At 39.2% G+C, this 15855-nt stretch overlaps 1 protein-coding gene across 1 annotated transcript in view; it reads left to right on the top strand.

The window, feature by feature from the left end:
- MYO1E (myosin IE) overlaps positions 1-14753 on the top strand; it is a gene marked incomplete at its 3' end in the record, with an annotated part of 58217 nt that extends 43464 nt beyond the window's left edge. Inside the window, exons 20-26 of the mRNA XM_010180895.1 lie at positions 1272-1386; positions 2062-2231; positions 2691-2836; positions 8287-8433; positions 9872-10029; positions 10838-10930; positions 14549-14753. Of these exons, the coding sequence (XP_010179197.1) occupies positions 1272-1386; positions 2062-2231; positions 2691-2836; positions 8287-8433; positions 9872-10029; positions 10838-10930; positions 14549-14753 (1034 nt within the window). The remainder of the gene's footprint in view (positions 1-1271; positions 1387-2061; positions 2232-2690; positions 2837-8286; positions 8434-9871; positions 10030-10837; positions 10931-14548) is intronic.
- Between the last annotated feature and the right edge of the window lie 1102 nt (positions 14754-15855).

Here is a 15855-nt window from a genome sequence, read left to right as displayed (position 1 = left end):
TGCTGAACTGGAGGAAGCTTTTGCATCAGGAGCACTCATGCCTGTGTGCTGAAAGCCTATCTAGCGCTTATGTGTTGGTGAAGGGATTTTTTTTATTTAAATAAGTTTGCTGTCGATGGAGAGTTGCCAATTGTGAACTAAGGTTTTATGGGTGGCACAAAGGGGGCTTCATTATTTACATTTCCATCAAACACCTGAATAAATAACTGTTCAAGAGCAAGTGAGGTTCTGCAGAACTGGTTTGCACTAGATCAAGTTTCCTTTTTGAAGAACAGTATGAGGAACAGTATTTTTCTAGATTTGCACAATTTAGAGCAGCAAATTTTATAAAAGGATCCTAAAGTCCAAGTTTGCTTCTTGATATACTGATTTTTACTAATTTTATCTCTTTTGAAAGCTAGAAGAAAAGTCCTTATGAATATTTAACACACAGTAGCAGTCATGTCAGTGGACTGATTGAGGACTATAATTGTACTCAATTTGTACAAGCCAAGTTCTTGTGCTTCTGATGAAGCAAGAAAACAGTTAACTGAACGTGAAGTATTTAAAAGGCTATAGTGAAATAGGCTGTATCCTACAATAATTATGAAGTTCTAATTAAGTGTACATATATTTTAGTGGGACCTGGGAAATTCTCAAAAAAAGGGGATGCACCTTCCATTTCAGTTTTGATTAATCAGCATTTCCTCTTGACTTCTGACATTTTAGACCCCAAAATCTCACTATTTCATACTGAAATATAAGATCATAGTTGTTAATCCTGCAGCCAGCCAACAGACTTTACTTCTGGGAAAGAACAGAGGCAATGGACACGAGAGTATGACACATACTAGTATATAATATATAATAGTATCTCTCCTTCAGACTGCGAAGGAGGTTACCTTACACATTGCACAGATCCCCGTAGACACGGTAACATTCTGACAAGAGAAATGTGAATTTTGGAGAATGTGGAGGCTGGATGGATGCCCAGTGAAGAGCCTTCAGTTGCACCAGTAGAATATTTCAGGAAGAATTCATATTCCTCTTCCTTCATCACTGATTATCAAGATTAATGGGTAGACTGGTAAGAGCCAGAACCGAGCAAGCATCAGAGATTTCTTCCAGAAAGGGTTACCTTAACATTCTGATCTCAGATGCCATAGCTGTGGTAGAGGCACCAGCTTGGATTTAGGGTGAAATGCACTGGAAAGTTGTTGATAGTAAAAGATGGGGTTTTTTTGAACTTTTCATGTAAAATGTTTGATCCACCCTACTGTCTCTTTGTACAGCTATTTTTGTTAGAAGAGATGAGAGAAAGGAAGTATGATGGGCATGCCAGGGCCATCCAGAAGGCATGGAGGAAATATGTGGCCAGGAAAAAATATGTACAGATGAGAGAAGAAGGTAGGTGATAACTTCTGATGACAGATATTTCACATGTGGTTCCAGGAACAGAAAGCGTGCCACAAGAGATGAAGGAAGAATGTCCCTCCCTATAGAGCAAACCATTGCATTGCAGATGAATGTCTAGGAATGACTACAAGTTGGTGGACCCCTAGGGTACCACTGATGAGGTTGACTGCTCTGCATGCATGGATTTCTTGGACTACGCAGTGTTTCACTCTCAAAACAAAGCCAGACTAAGTAGGACAGAGATCAGGGATGTTCCAGGTGAAATGAAAAAGGAAAAGCTTCCCACAGTTATACAGGACCTAGATGGTCTGTACATGACACAATCCAAGGACTGTAATGCTTAGTTGCATGTGTAACATTCCAGGTTTGGAAGAGTTAATCTTTAATTTCCAGTAATGGGTGAGAAATTCCTTAGTTCCAGAGCGTTCCCGATTCATCAGAACTGCTGAGCTTGCCCATCAGTGTATTTCTTTAGGAATGGATCAGTAATCACATGGATCCTTCTATGAAGGATTAGTAGCAGTGCTTCACTATTTTTTTCCGTATTATAAACAGTTTGGTTATCACATCTTTCCAAAAAGTTCTGCTTGAAACCATTAGCTCTTTCAGATCAGTTTAGAAGATTCAGTACATACTATTAATCAATGTTTATTTTTGGTATTTAAGCATCAGATCTATTGCTGAATAAGAAAGAGAGAAGACGGAACAGCATTAACAGGAATTTTGTGGGAGATTACATAGGCATGGAGGACCATCCAGAGCTACGCCAGTTTGTGGGCAAACGGGAGAAGATTGATTTTGCAGACACTGTAACTAAATACGATAGACGCTTTAAGGTAGGTTTAAGAGCAACATCCACTGATGACCAGTTTTGCTAGGGAATTACAGGTGTCTTTACAATCCTTTTACAGAAATTCCCCCATGTTAGTGTCATCCCATCTGGGATACCAGCTTGAAAAACGTGTCTTTGACCTAGAAGACACATAGGGAAGCAGTTATACCCTTGTGATTGGATCATTGCCATTGTCAAAGCTTTTGTCCCAGGATGAAGCCTTTATGGGACTTGGTGGGTATAAAGCTACATTAGTTAGAAAATGGGGAACGAAGCTGCTTTGCTGTCCCGTTCAATCTGACTCCAAGGTCATGTGATTAATCACATCAGTATTGTTTTCATTTGAGCCAAAGACCAACAGCAGTGCCTCAAATCATAGTACATTATCTATCTTTGGAACAGCAGCACCTCAGTGCACTGATCTCCTCATAGCTATGTATTTTCAAACAACTTTGTGTTTCAGAGCGTGAAGCGAGATCTTGTCCTCACTCCAAAGTGCATATACCTGATTGGGCGTGAGAAGGTAAAACAAGGTCCAGAGAAAGGCCAAGTAAAGGAAGTCTTAAAGCGAAGGATGGAAGTGGAGAGAATTCTTTCTGTTTCTTTAAGGTCAGTTCCTTGAAAATATTTTTCCATTGACAGAAATTTTTGTAGGACAGGAGGGAAATAAGTTGGTTAATGAATGGTGAATTTCTTAAGGTGTATAAATTGACTCTTGTAAACTAAGAAAGCTGAAGCTTTATTTTCACTCCCAGCTCCAGTGTGTTACACCAATAGATGTTTAGCCAACACCAAACATTTTCAAACTAGTTGTTAAGATGCTGAACTTACACTGGGTCTTACCTATCTGGTGTGTCCTCCAAAATGTATTCTGTGAAGCATACATTCACCATGCAGGTTCTGGTAAGTTTTGTCTCAAACTTATATCCCAGAAATAATTGTTACTTCTAGAAGTACACCTTGTACCTGCCCACTGCTTCCTAAAGGGGTTTTCTCTCTCTGGTTAGCTACTAAAACCTTTATTTCTAGTTGGATTTCACAACACTTCTGTCGATGACATTCTGATGCATGTCAAGCCAGTCCCAGATTGCAGGAAATACCTGAAGTGTCCACACAGAGCTGAGTAACCCAGTTAGGTGGGCAAAACCAAGAAGAATCTGCCCATGAGATCAGTAGATTCTTGCCTGTATCATTTACTGCCATTGAAGATGAGTGAACAAACTCATTGGATACTTCTGCATTTCTTATTGTAGTTTATCAAAGCTGGTAGATGGGTGTAATTTAATACAAAAGAATACTGATCCAGGGCAACAAGTGTACCTTTAATTAGTGAAATAAATTACTATTTTAATGTAATACATGTCTACACTTTGGTCCTTGATAGCTACTGCAAAGGTTTTTTAGTGTATGCTTATAAAACATTCCCATTAGCATAGTCAGAAATCTCTCAGACATTAAAATAAATTACTATTTTAATGTAATACATGTCTACACTTTGGTCCTTGATAGCTACTGCAAAGGTTTTTTTAGTGTATGCTTATAAAACATTCCCGTTAGCATAGTCAGAAATCTCACAGACATTATCCAGCACTTCAAACCAGCAGATTTCACATTTTTGCAGAACTTTTCACAGCCACTTCAAGATTAGGGAAAGGTCTGCAAGATGTCTGCTCACAATACCATTTTCAAAACCTGTGGTTTATTATACATATTTATAATGAAAGTTCCAACAAAATCACAGTAGTAGATCTAGGTCAAAGGTGAGAGTGGATCCTGTCTTTTTAGTGCTCCAGGTTTGGACTGAGTGCTGTGCAAACCCTGAACAGATTGCAGCCAGACGCTTGAATTGGGCCTGTAGCATTCCAAAGGCATAGTCCCATTGAGTCAGCTAGAAGGATGGCTGCCTGCCAAGGTAGTGAAAGCTGTTACACTCCTTTCACATGTAAATAACAGTTCCACAGAACCTTCTGAAGCAAAACCAAATCTGCTTGGTTCAGAGGAAATACGTATGTTATTTTACATCTAATCATGTTTTGTACTTGGCTTGTTTATTTTGTTGTAAAAAATACTGGGGTTTGTATATGCTAAAAGTATATTCAGAGTTACGAGCTATCAAACTGTCCAGGTATTCCTTCAAAAGCAAACCCTAAAAAAAGTCACAGGGGCAAGAGGGCTTTTCTCCCTGTTGCCATGTTAGTATGGCCTGAGTTCAAAATGGGCCTCAGTCAAGGGGTCTCTTAACGGTGTATTGAAGCAGTAATACACCAGTCTGGCTGCGGAGGCTATACAAGTTACTGCTTCTCTTGAATCTGAGATAACCTTGTCTCAGTGACAAGAGTTAGTGCCTGTGATATTTAACAGTCTTCAATGAGTAAAACTAGAGTGAAACCTTTATTTAGTAAATGTATCACATACTATGTATCTTTTTGGGGAAAAAAAACCAAAACCAAACTACTAAAATGCCTAGAATAGTTTTTCAGACATGAGGCTCAAAGCAAGAATTATATGAGCTCTAACTTGCATTTTCTCATGTGTTTTCAGAACTAGAGTTTATTGTCTCTATTTAAATTTTTTTAATTAAGCCTCAATTTTCTACGCCTCTAAGGTAATTTCTTTCTGACTGGTTTTGAAGTGATTCTCAAAGCCTCAGCACTGGAAGAAAATAACTGCAATAATAACAACTTCATGAGTTTATAATGGATTTAGCTCTATTCTGTATTGCAGCCACAAAGTTTTATAAATTTCAATTCCTACTTGTACTATTTTTCATGCAATATTTTAACTAAATCGATAGAAAATGAATTGTATTTTAAATGAAATGGGGAGAGATAATAACTGGATTCTTGCATTGCTATCTAAACAGTATCTCTAGGTAATTTCTTTCTGACTGGTTTTGAAGTGATTCTCAAAGCCTCAGCACTGGAAGAAAATAACTGCAATAATAACAACTTCATGAGTTTATAATGGATTTAGCTCTATTCTGTATTGCAGCCACAAAGTTTTATAAATTTCAATTCCTACTTGTACTATTTTTCATGCAATATTTTAACTAAATCGATAGAAAATGAATTGTATTTTAAACGAAATGGAGAGAGAGAACTGGATTCTTGCATTGCTATCTAAAGAGTATCTCTGAGGAAACCCATGCGCATGTAAGCTTGTATCAATACACTTGAACATAATAAAGGCAGAACAGTCAGCACTACTGACATGCATTAACAGTAATTAACACTATTACCCATTTAAATTACTAAAGGAATTGCAATCTAAAGTGCAAATGCCCAACTTGGAATTTGTTCAGGGTACTGAGAATGACAACCCATACTCTAATGGAAACGTTCTTGCATTTTTAGTAACAGTAAATAACTGAGCTTTATAATTTGTCTTGTAAGGAGTGACATAGGACATCATGAAAGTATTGTGAAGTCAGACTCTGCCAAATCAGCAAAAAATGGGACCATTCAGTGTTTACTGGGGGTCTTGAGCTTTTCTTATACATCTCCTTCAGAACCTTACTTAGGCTCTAGATTTGTTTGATGATAGGAAAGGAGGCCATGCTCTTACTCTTATTTTTATAGATTTCTTATTGCTATTTTGCATACTAATTAGCTAAGTTTGTAGTTCCATACACCCTTTCCCAAACTATGGGAAAGATTTCAGAATTTGAAAAAGTGCACAGGTGGTAGGTAGATCTTTTGAAAAACAGGCAGTGATACAGCTCATCCTTAACTTAATGTCTCAAGTGGGTTAGAATTGTATTTTGTACCTGACAACCAAGAGCACCTCTAGTAGTACTATGGAGATAGTTTTAATTCTGCCTAAAAAGGTACTCGCAGTCCGCAGAGGAAGCCTTCAGTGACCAGATGAAAAGTGAGGGTCAAAAAACTAGAGCAGTTCACCCCTTTCAGATTTACAGTCAGCAATCAGGCAAACCAGCTGGGAGAGGAAAAGAGAGTATGATGGTCGAAGTGGAAAGCTGTTGATTGCTAGGTAATGAGGATCAGGAAACTGTGATGAGGGCAAACGGACATCATTTTGTCTCTGATAGAAGGAGGAGGCTTTTTCTTTCTGAGTTGAGTGTTCTTTGCGTCCTTAATGTGCTATAGTTGATTTACTTTTGGAGTTACTCTGAAAAGTTGAAGTAATACATAATAAGATTTAGGTGTGGTATCAGCACAGTCTTTGTGTGATGTGTTGCTCTGCGAACCACTGAAAGAAGCTGTTTGTTAGTGATAGGTGTGTATAGTGATAGGTGTGTACTTTTTGGCTTGCCCTTCGCCTGGCTGTTAAAGCCACCAGCCTGTTTTTTGGCAGCCTTAACCACTGCAGTGCAGCCATTCACACTTCTCAGTTATATATACTGTTTTTTTTAGAAAAAATGGTGGAAACTCATAATGAACATTAATTCTAAATCCAACAGGATTTGAAAGGTCCATTTCTCTCAAGAGAAATGAAAGCTGAGAGTGCCTTTTTCACTTAGTAGACGATATCTAATGTATTCAAATACATTGCTATTATAAATTAGTATTTTCTGATATTAGTAATAGCAGAAGATTGATCAACAACATGCATAAAAGAGCAGAGCAGCTTTGGCTTCAGACTCCCTGCAGTGGACTAAACAACCATGAAAAGGAGCCACACATATTCTGCCAGGACTATTTCACAATATCTAACTAATGCTCCATTCTGCGTTGGTTTTACTCCATTCTGTGAAATATCAGACTTGTCATGTGATAATTGTCTTGTGATAAGGTTAAGCAATTCTCAGCTCTGCACAGTTGTCAAAAGTCCTGCGCTGTCTCTTCTCCAGCCACACATTTTCCTGTACTAGCTAGCGCTCAGGTGGCATGGGGATATGGGTGAGACATTGAAAAGTGAGGGAAGCAGAAAATTAACGTACCAAGAAAAGGCAAGGGATGGATGAGGAAAGGAACAGAGATGTGTGTGAATAAAAAGGGTGAGGGGCAGAGGGAGGCAGCACAACAATGTTAGCTTGAATTAAATTGGTTATGAAATCACACATGAAATTAGAGGCTTCTTGTCACTTCTGATGCACTGCAAATGTGGGTGGCTGCCCAAGGGGCAGTCCCTTCTCTCTGTATTTACACTTCCACCATTTTCTTGTGTCTGATCTAGCATTGCATTCCCATGCAGTGACCTGGTTCTGTAAGCTCATTCAGTGGGATGCTAACCCAGCTTCAGAATACAATTAATGTACTGGGGGATCAGCAAATTGAACCAGAGCATCCTATAGTTGCTTATATGTTATTCAAGTCAGGAAGTAAGTGGGGGAACACTCATGCCCTTCATTGTCAAGTCTTAAGTTTTATTTGGAAAGCTTTGTTTATACCTCTTTGTAGAGAGGATGCAGAAGCAGACAGGCACCAATGTAGTTCTAGCTAGGAATTATGCCAACATGCTATTAAACGCAAGAAACATATTATAAGTATGGTGGAACAACAGTAATCCTGGCTAGGATGTGACAGAACTGGTTTTATTGTGGGTATTCTGGAAGGGCAGAAATCAACCTTGCAAATTACTGATGTGGATATCGCTTTCTGCGAAGTGGTTTGCAGCATCTTCAGCAGGTGTAAACAGGAGCTGAGCCAAAGGTGGCAATGGAACACAAGTGTGGTTTTTCTACTGTACTAAACCAGCCCAAGCTGTAGCAAATGGGAAGCTGAAAGCTTTCATTCCAAATTTGCTTGCAGTCTTCAGTAACCTTCAAGTTTCCAATTCACAAGTTTTGCCGTTACTGAAGAGATGGACTTTAATTGTAACTTTAATAGCACGTTCTTTTGCTAACAGTGATTACTGTAAAATGATTAAGTAGTATTCCTGTCTCTCAAAAAAAGGATTGTTTCAGATAGTCCATTATCAACTTCTGGAAAAAACCCCAAACCTGTTCTCACAAAGCAAGACTCTATAATTAATGCTGCTCAGACTTCCTTATGTTTTTAAAAATTAACCATCAGCACTCTGCAAACGTCATTACAGTGCTGGCTGTATTTGCTGATGAAATTTTAACCTGAATGGTGTATGCTCTGATTTCTTTTCAGCACAATGCAGGATGACATTTTCATTCTACATGAACAGGAATATGACAGCTTACTCGAATCAGTCTTCAAAACTGAGTTTTTAAGCCTCTTATCAAAACGATATGAAGAGAAAACACAAAGAAAACTACCTCTGAAATTTAGCAATACGTGAGTTATTTTTTCTTCAATGGACTTTTAAGAATAAATGATTTCTGTTCTTGCTGCCAAGGCAAATGAGTGAGTGCTATTTGTTGAGCTTTGTTTTAAAATGGTAAGAGGCAGCACAGTGTAAAAATCTGTATGCGCAAGGAGACTAGACACTGATTAGCTTGTCAGAGTAATGCGTTAGGATTGTACCCGTGCCACTTTCCACTGTCTGGGTGCATGGAACAGTTGGTATCATGAGAAGGGAGCATCCTTAACCTTGACCTAGGAGTAGAAACATTGTGGTGAAGAGTTTGAAAGAAAATGCTGGAGGCACAATGTAACAGTCTGAAATTCTGAAGTTTGCTGTAGGGACAGAGGATTGCAGGGTGAGAGGATAATTCTAAAGGAGCCTCATTAAGTAAATGAAGGAACACTTTTTAGAAACAAGCCTGAAAAGCTATAGAATGTCTGATGTGCATTTTAGCTGTAGGGACATGCTGGAAACTATCCCAGCAAACGTGCTTTTGTTAATACTCCTACCCATTAAGCAGATTTGCAACAGCAGGCCTTGGATTTGTATGTTTCTTTTATTTCCTTCAAAAAAGTGGAAGAATTATAAGAGGTAAAAAGAGATCATTATTTTAGTCTGGAAAGGGTGTAGGAGGACAATTGAACATTCCTGCAGTGTGTACCTCCTATACCCTGGGAATCCAAAGCCAGTACCAGGAGTACATTTTTTTTGTTCATGTAAGATGTAATGTATTATATTTGTGAGGTCTTTCCCAAAACCAAAACATCATTTCTTTGGCTCATATCTGCTTACAGTTCAGAGCAGATGGATAGTGTGGAAATGCTGGGAAGGAACATATATGTGTGTGTGTGTGTGTGTGTGTGTGTGTGCGCGCACACGTGGAAAGAAAATAAAACTGGACCGATTGAAGTGTATGTATGCAAAAATATTTACTCCTAGAACCTGCACAAGGCCCACTCCTAAAGCACTATCGGCATATATATGCCAATGTGTATACATCTATATATATAGCTTTGATAGTACGTATAGAAGAATGTTTAGGAAGGGAGCACTTTTGCTTCAGTAGAGACTGCTGCAGTGGTGGTTGATGGCAGACACATCTCTCACACAGTTTTCCTGAAAGCTCACTATACTCTCTGTCCTCACCAGGGCATCTTAAACTTCCTTTGAGTAGCTCCACCATGAAAGCTAAAACATCAATTAAGAAGAACATTTTAAAAAGCATGAAAAATATTTGAGATTTTAAAAAGATGTTTTTATTTTAACTTAGCTTTGTGTCAGCTAAGTCACTCAGAGAATACAGATTCTCAGTCTAAGCGTTTTATTGTTATATTTCTAAGTTATCTGCTGCCAAGTGATATTGTTCTGATTTGACACAGAAATGCTTCCTGCATTTTTATTCATGTGTTCATGTACTTACATTATTAGACTTGAAGTGAAGCTGAAAAAGGAGAGTTGGGGGCCCTGGAGCAGTGGTGGTTCTCGACAAGTGCAATTTACACAAGGCCAAGGAGATATAGCCATTCTCAAGCCAAGTAATAAAGTGCTGCAGATCAGCATAGGACCAGGGCTACCAAAGAATTCCCGTAAGTATTCATTTCCTTTAGAAACTAGTGAATGGTTTAGAAATTTAGAGACTGGTTGACTTTTTCTCTCCTTGCTTCCCTCCAGCCTCAGCATGATCTTTATTATTTCTTTGTAACACAGAAGATACAAGTTATAGATCCTAATGATACAGCAAAATTCCCTGCTGCTCTGCAGTTGTGCTGGAATTCTGTTATATCCACTATATCCTAACTGTTTCTGAAATGGCTGAAATCCTTTGCCCTGTGGCAGAAGAAATGAGGGCACTTAATCATGTGATATAGTACAAATGGCACAATTAGCCAAGCGTTTTAGGGAAGTCTTTCACTCTGCTCTGAGCTCCTGCAGTTCCTGCAGTCTTGCTGATGAGGAAAGGTCTGCGTCAGAACAGGAGAGGCTGTGATATGAGGAAAGGTAACCTCTGTGCATCACCAAAGATTAAGCTGCAAATAGATGAGCCTTGCAGGTTCTGTCCCCTGTAATTGCTGATCAGAAAGAGTATAGTCAAAAGTACTGCTGTGCCAGCTATCTGTGGTTTATAAACAAGTTCATAAAGCAAATGGTCTTTAAGACCTCATCTACTGTAGTCTTGACAGCTTTACTTTATATCCTGAGGGTGTCATCCTATGCCTAAGTCATCCTTGTTGCACCTAAAGCTTTAGCACAACCTGGCCAACACTGTAGGAGTCAGATTCATTATTCCTGAAGGTCAGCTTTTTCTGGTTACAGAATCTGGTCTGGCAGCCAGAAAGACTTAACCTGATAAATGTAATTGTGAAAGGGTAACGAAATGTTCCTGGTTTCTTTTAGGTCCTACTAGACGGAACCTTACCCAAAGTAGAGGGTATTCCAACAGATCTCAAAGCCAGACTTACCCTATGAGAGCCGCACCGCCGCCTCCTGGTAAGTCTTCTTAGCCTCAGGCAAAACCAAAATGCCAAATTCAGGCTTTCACTTTATTCTTGTCATCTGGTAATTTTTACTCATTTATAAATGATACTAAAGGTTTAAAATCCTCTTTAAAAGATCCTGTCTGGAAAACAGTACATTGTAGGCATTTTATGAAGTGTATTGTAGTCTGCAGACCATCAAAGTGGTATTCCACCAGAGACCTCCTGGTTGTCATGGACGCTGGCATGTTCAGCCACTTAGTGTAATACAGTGAAGCTAAAACTAATCCCATAGCCTTCTCCACTTCCATTTCTAGGTGAGCGCTATACACTTATCAAGCCATAGATGATGCTTTGCAATGAAACTGCTTTCAAGTACCAACAAAGAACAGAATCTAATTTATGGCTCATTGTTTTACCCTGTTACGTGACAACTTCTGTGTATGGTGAATGCCAAGACACATCAGCTCTGCCAATAATCAGAATGGCTTTTTTTCTGGATGGGATTGATGTCATTAGGGTGTTTCACTTCTGCCCTTGAGGGATATGATTAATTTAGCCTGTGAACTCAAGAGAGGAGAACAATACTCCACTGACTTCCCAAGTGTTTTGGTTTTTTGTTGGGTTTTTTTTTACTTACACTTCCAGTGTATTTTTTTTTTTTAACAAAGGGTTCTCATTCAGTCAGCTGCTGTGTATTGAGAAGCACACTGCTAGTGATGTAAGTTGGGTGTGAACCAGCCTTGGTCACCAAATTAACTAGATAATTCCCAATCCTAGTAAAACCTCATGGCCATAAAAGTCAAACTAAAGACTACATGATCTGCAAGAACTGCTTGTAGTAAAGTGAAAGGAGTTAACCTGGCTGCAAACAAAGACAGTAAATCTTTGTACAAGATGAGCAAGGAAAATCTCTTTGAATATTTCAAAAAGTCTTTCAGCAGCTTTACAGCTATATGAAAAAAGACAAAAACATTGCTTGAAGAAGCCTTACACCTGCAGACCAAGCCCAGACTTGGCTCATGTAGGTAAGGTAGTTGGGCTGTAGGTTTGCACACAAGTCCAAGACACCTGTGGACGCCCATACTCACAGTATGAGCTTTGTAATCATGTAGCTCCCAGTGCTTATGACAGCTCCTGAACAGGTATGTCATCAGAGAGTCCTAATTAGAAGAGCCTGCCTCTGTGTGCAGCAAGACATTGGCTAACTTTCTGCATGGGATTGAAGTCATCAGGGACTAGATGAGAACAAACTAACCTGTGAACCCTGCGAAGAGAACCCATCATTTCCCACATGTTCAACTGTGCAGTTCAAATAGCTATTCACAGACCAGTGGAATGACACTGTAGCATCCAGGCAGGATAAGTGTAACTACTGAAGTTAAACACTGTGTTGACCCTATGCATTAGGGTATCATGCTTAAATGGTGAGCAGAAGTCTTTCAGACAGACCTCAAATTAATTACTATAACATGTGGGGTTTGTTTGGTGTGGGGTTTTTTTATTGTTTGATTGTGGGTTGTTCTTTTTTTGGTTGGTTGGTTTGGGGTTTGTTTTTTGGTGGTTTGTTGTTGTTGTTGTTGCTGTTGTTTGTTTGTTTTTAATTCAAGCTCTTTTTGTAAAGTAGCCAAGTATAGCTGGAAAAATAAGATTGAAGACAGTTGTTACAAAAGAGTTCCAATTAGATTGTCCAGACTTTCAAGAGGCTGAGGTAATTGCATGATTTAGGCATATTCGTCCTTGAAAGTCACAAACAGTTATCTCCTTCTTGCTCTCACAACGTGGGGAAGTAACACTGTGGGCCATCATCCTTGATCATCTGAAATGTATTCTGCTGTTTTCACATCTGTTTTGAAATTAAGGGTCCAGTAGCTGAACAGACTGTTCAGAATAGAGCAGACCTTTATTTCTATAGCCATAATGTATGTGCCATACTAGCTTGGGTCCCAAAGTGAGTTTTAAGCTCTGCCACAGTATCAAGAGAATACCAGAAGCAAAGACCAGCTGCTGAATGCAGTAAGGTTTGTCCAAGTGTCATGATTATGAGTTCTCCTCTGCACAGCTATATATTCTGCTAATTTTCAACAGGCATAATCACAATGGAAAAGGAAGAGGATCACCCACAGCATTAACCAGTCTGATTTTTAATACAAGCATAGCTCCCAATTTATTCAGTGGGGGTATTAGGAATGTAAAGCATGCAGAACTGAGCTCCTTAGGCCCTGACCCTGCAATTAGCTCAGACATGGGTAGGTTTGTTTTAAATTCAAGTTAGAGGCATGATTATTTAAAGTCATTTGCCCTTGTCATCACCTAGAAAATTCAAACTCCTTTTGAGCTATCAAAGTAGCAGCAAGGCTTTCTAAAAAAATGACAACAAAACAAACCCAACCCCCAAGCACCCTTTCCTCAAACCACAAATAAAACAACCCTTGCTTGTTAAAATAGGCAAATAGTTATAGCAACTGAAAACCAGTCTACCCAGTATTCAGGGAGTTGGATGAAGTCTGAATTCAAAAAAGACCCCCAGCAATTCTAGCTAGCTTTAGATTAACCCTCATCTGGATAAAAATGTATGCGGTGTTTTTAATAGAGGTGTGGTGGTTACATGCTAGCTAACATTAATGAAGCTGATTTCAGCTGAGAGCTAATCCTCTTGCTTGCTTGTAACATTCAAGGCACATATCTCCAACTTGAGCACAAATTCATCAAGACATGAACCCAAAATAGAATGCCAGCAAACCTGAAACTGTGTATAAATCAAACATTAAGATTTCAACATTATTTTGCTTTCAAGTTCCTTGATAGATGAGTCTCACTGACAGCTGAAATCTGTGTCACGGTTTAGGGCTGGGCTGGCCACTAAATCCTGGACAGACGCTCTCTGTTAACCCCTCTCCCCTCCCCAGGAGGGAAGAGAAAAGAGAATAAGGGAGAGAGACTTTATGGGTTGGAAAATAAAACTAACAGATTTAATGAAATAATAATACTAATACTACAGGATAATAATGTAAATAGGGAAATAATGAAAAATATATATATATATAAAAATATGTTTGAATATATATAAAAGCAATATAAAATCCTCCCCCCAATGACACATACATCACCAGAGGCTCTGCGGAGCAGGACACTGGAAAATTCCCAGACAGGAATGGAGCAGGATGCAGGAACACAGGGATCAGGATCAGAGGCAGACAAACCAGCAGGGTTCTGCTCGGACTTCAGCCATTGAAGGGGTTGAGACGAAAGGAAGGGTCCAAGATGGAAGGGTTGAGACCCTCATGATCCCTTGGCTTCACACTGAGTATGATGTATGTGGGATGCAATACCTCATTGGTCAGTTTTGGGTCTGCTCTTCCCCACAGGTGCAGATACAGCACCCATGGTGAGACAGTGGCCTTGTGATTATCACTTGTACACACTGTCTGGAAAAACACGCTGCTAGGTTCAGCAAGTTCAGCCACTTAGAAGAGACTGAGCTGAAAAGTAAAATCACTAAATAGAAAATTAGTTCTGTTTAACTCAAACCAGGACAATCTGACAGCTGAGCCATCAAGAAGGAAAATGCTACTTTTGTTGTTGAGCTGTAGTTTGGACTGGATGTGTTCACACTTTTATTTACTTCTAGGTCAGCAACAAAACGGATTAGTAAATCCCCCACAGTTTGTACCACTTCCCCATGCCCCAGGAAATCAACGGGCCAATCAGAAAAACCTGTATACAACTATGACAAGACCAACCTTACCACGGCAACTGTCAGGAGGATCAGGCAAGATTTCACAGCAACCAGAAAGCTTGGATTTCCTGAAAGTACCTGACCAAGGAGCAGCCGGGTAAGATTTTTCACTAAATCTGGGGAAAAAGTGTCATGTTTTGTAAAATTCACACAAACCATTCATGACTGATAAACGTATATTGTATACGTAGATGACCAGATTGTGCTGTTGAGCTGTACTCAAAGGTATCATCATCTTCCATAGGATTTCAAAACACATATTCCATTGTCAGCCTTCAGGAATGAAGGTGAACCAGTTCTAGTTTAATATCTTAAGTTTACATGGTACCTTCCACTTCAGGATATTAAGACACTTGGCAGAGTTTAGCTAGTACTTCTTTCCCTTGTGGATTACAGATCATAAGCAATAGATGCAGTATTTTATGGCAACTGTCATGTCTAGAAATTCTGGCTAATAGTCCTTACGCTTCAGCTTTGACTCCTGACTGATATACCAGACTTGTACTTATTTTTAGGAGGAAGGCTTGGCAACGTGACATTCAAGATGATTTCAGCATCATTTGGACTTCTAAGCTGCAGCCTTTCAGAATATGTTACTGTGACAATCCTACAAGATTTGGGGGTGGGCAGGTCTTATTGTTGTAACGAGGTATTTCTCAATAGCTGAAAGTCAAAAGCATTAAAACAATCACCAGAAGCAGCAGAAAGAAGGAACCAAGAAATCAGAGGCTTAGTAGAAGGAAGCAGAGCAAGTTATTCTTGACTCTGAAACCAGCTGCTCCAGATCTTGATTGAAATCCAGAAGCAGGCAAAACCTGCTTTTTGTGGAAATCTTGAAGACAGAAGTCTTCTGTCAAATATTTATGGGACCTTAGTGCTCCAGAATGTCAAAGGCCTTACAAAATACTACATTTTTCAGCGACCAGTTTCTATTTTCAGTCAGTCCTTGTATTTCACTCTTGTAGAACATTCATGGAGCTTTACTATACTAGGAATTTGAGTGCCACTGAAATGTCAAGGACTGCTGCCTATTCAGCAATTCTCACAGAAAAAAGAAAGGAGAGAGAAATAAATTATCTGGTTTTGAATACGCTGACGACTTGCTGTTGTCTGATGTAACCAAATCTCAGATAAATTACTGTTGGTAACAGCTGGTTGTCCTGGAGCACATTAAATCAAGGAAAGTTACATCAGCAGAC

Source organism: Mesitornis unicolor, unplaced genomic scaffold (assembly GCF_000695765.1).
Source record: "Mesitornis unicolor isolate BGI_N332 unplaced genomic scaffold, ASM69576v1 scaffold9263, whole genome shotgun sequence".
In the NCBI taxonomy this organism is placed as follows: domain Eukaryota; kingdom Metazoa; phylum Chordata; class Aves; order Mesitornithiformes; family Mesitornithidae; genus Mesitornis; species Mesitornis unicolor.
This window is presented reverse-complemented; position numbering and strand designations above follow the sequence as displayed.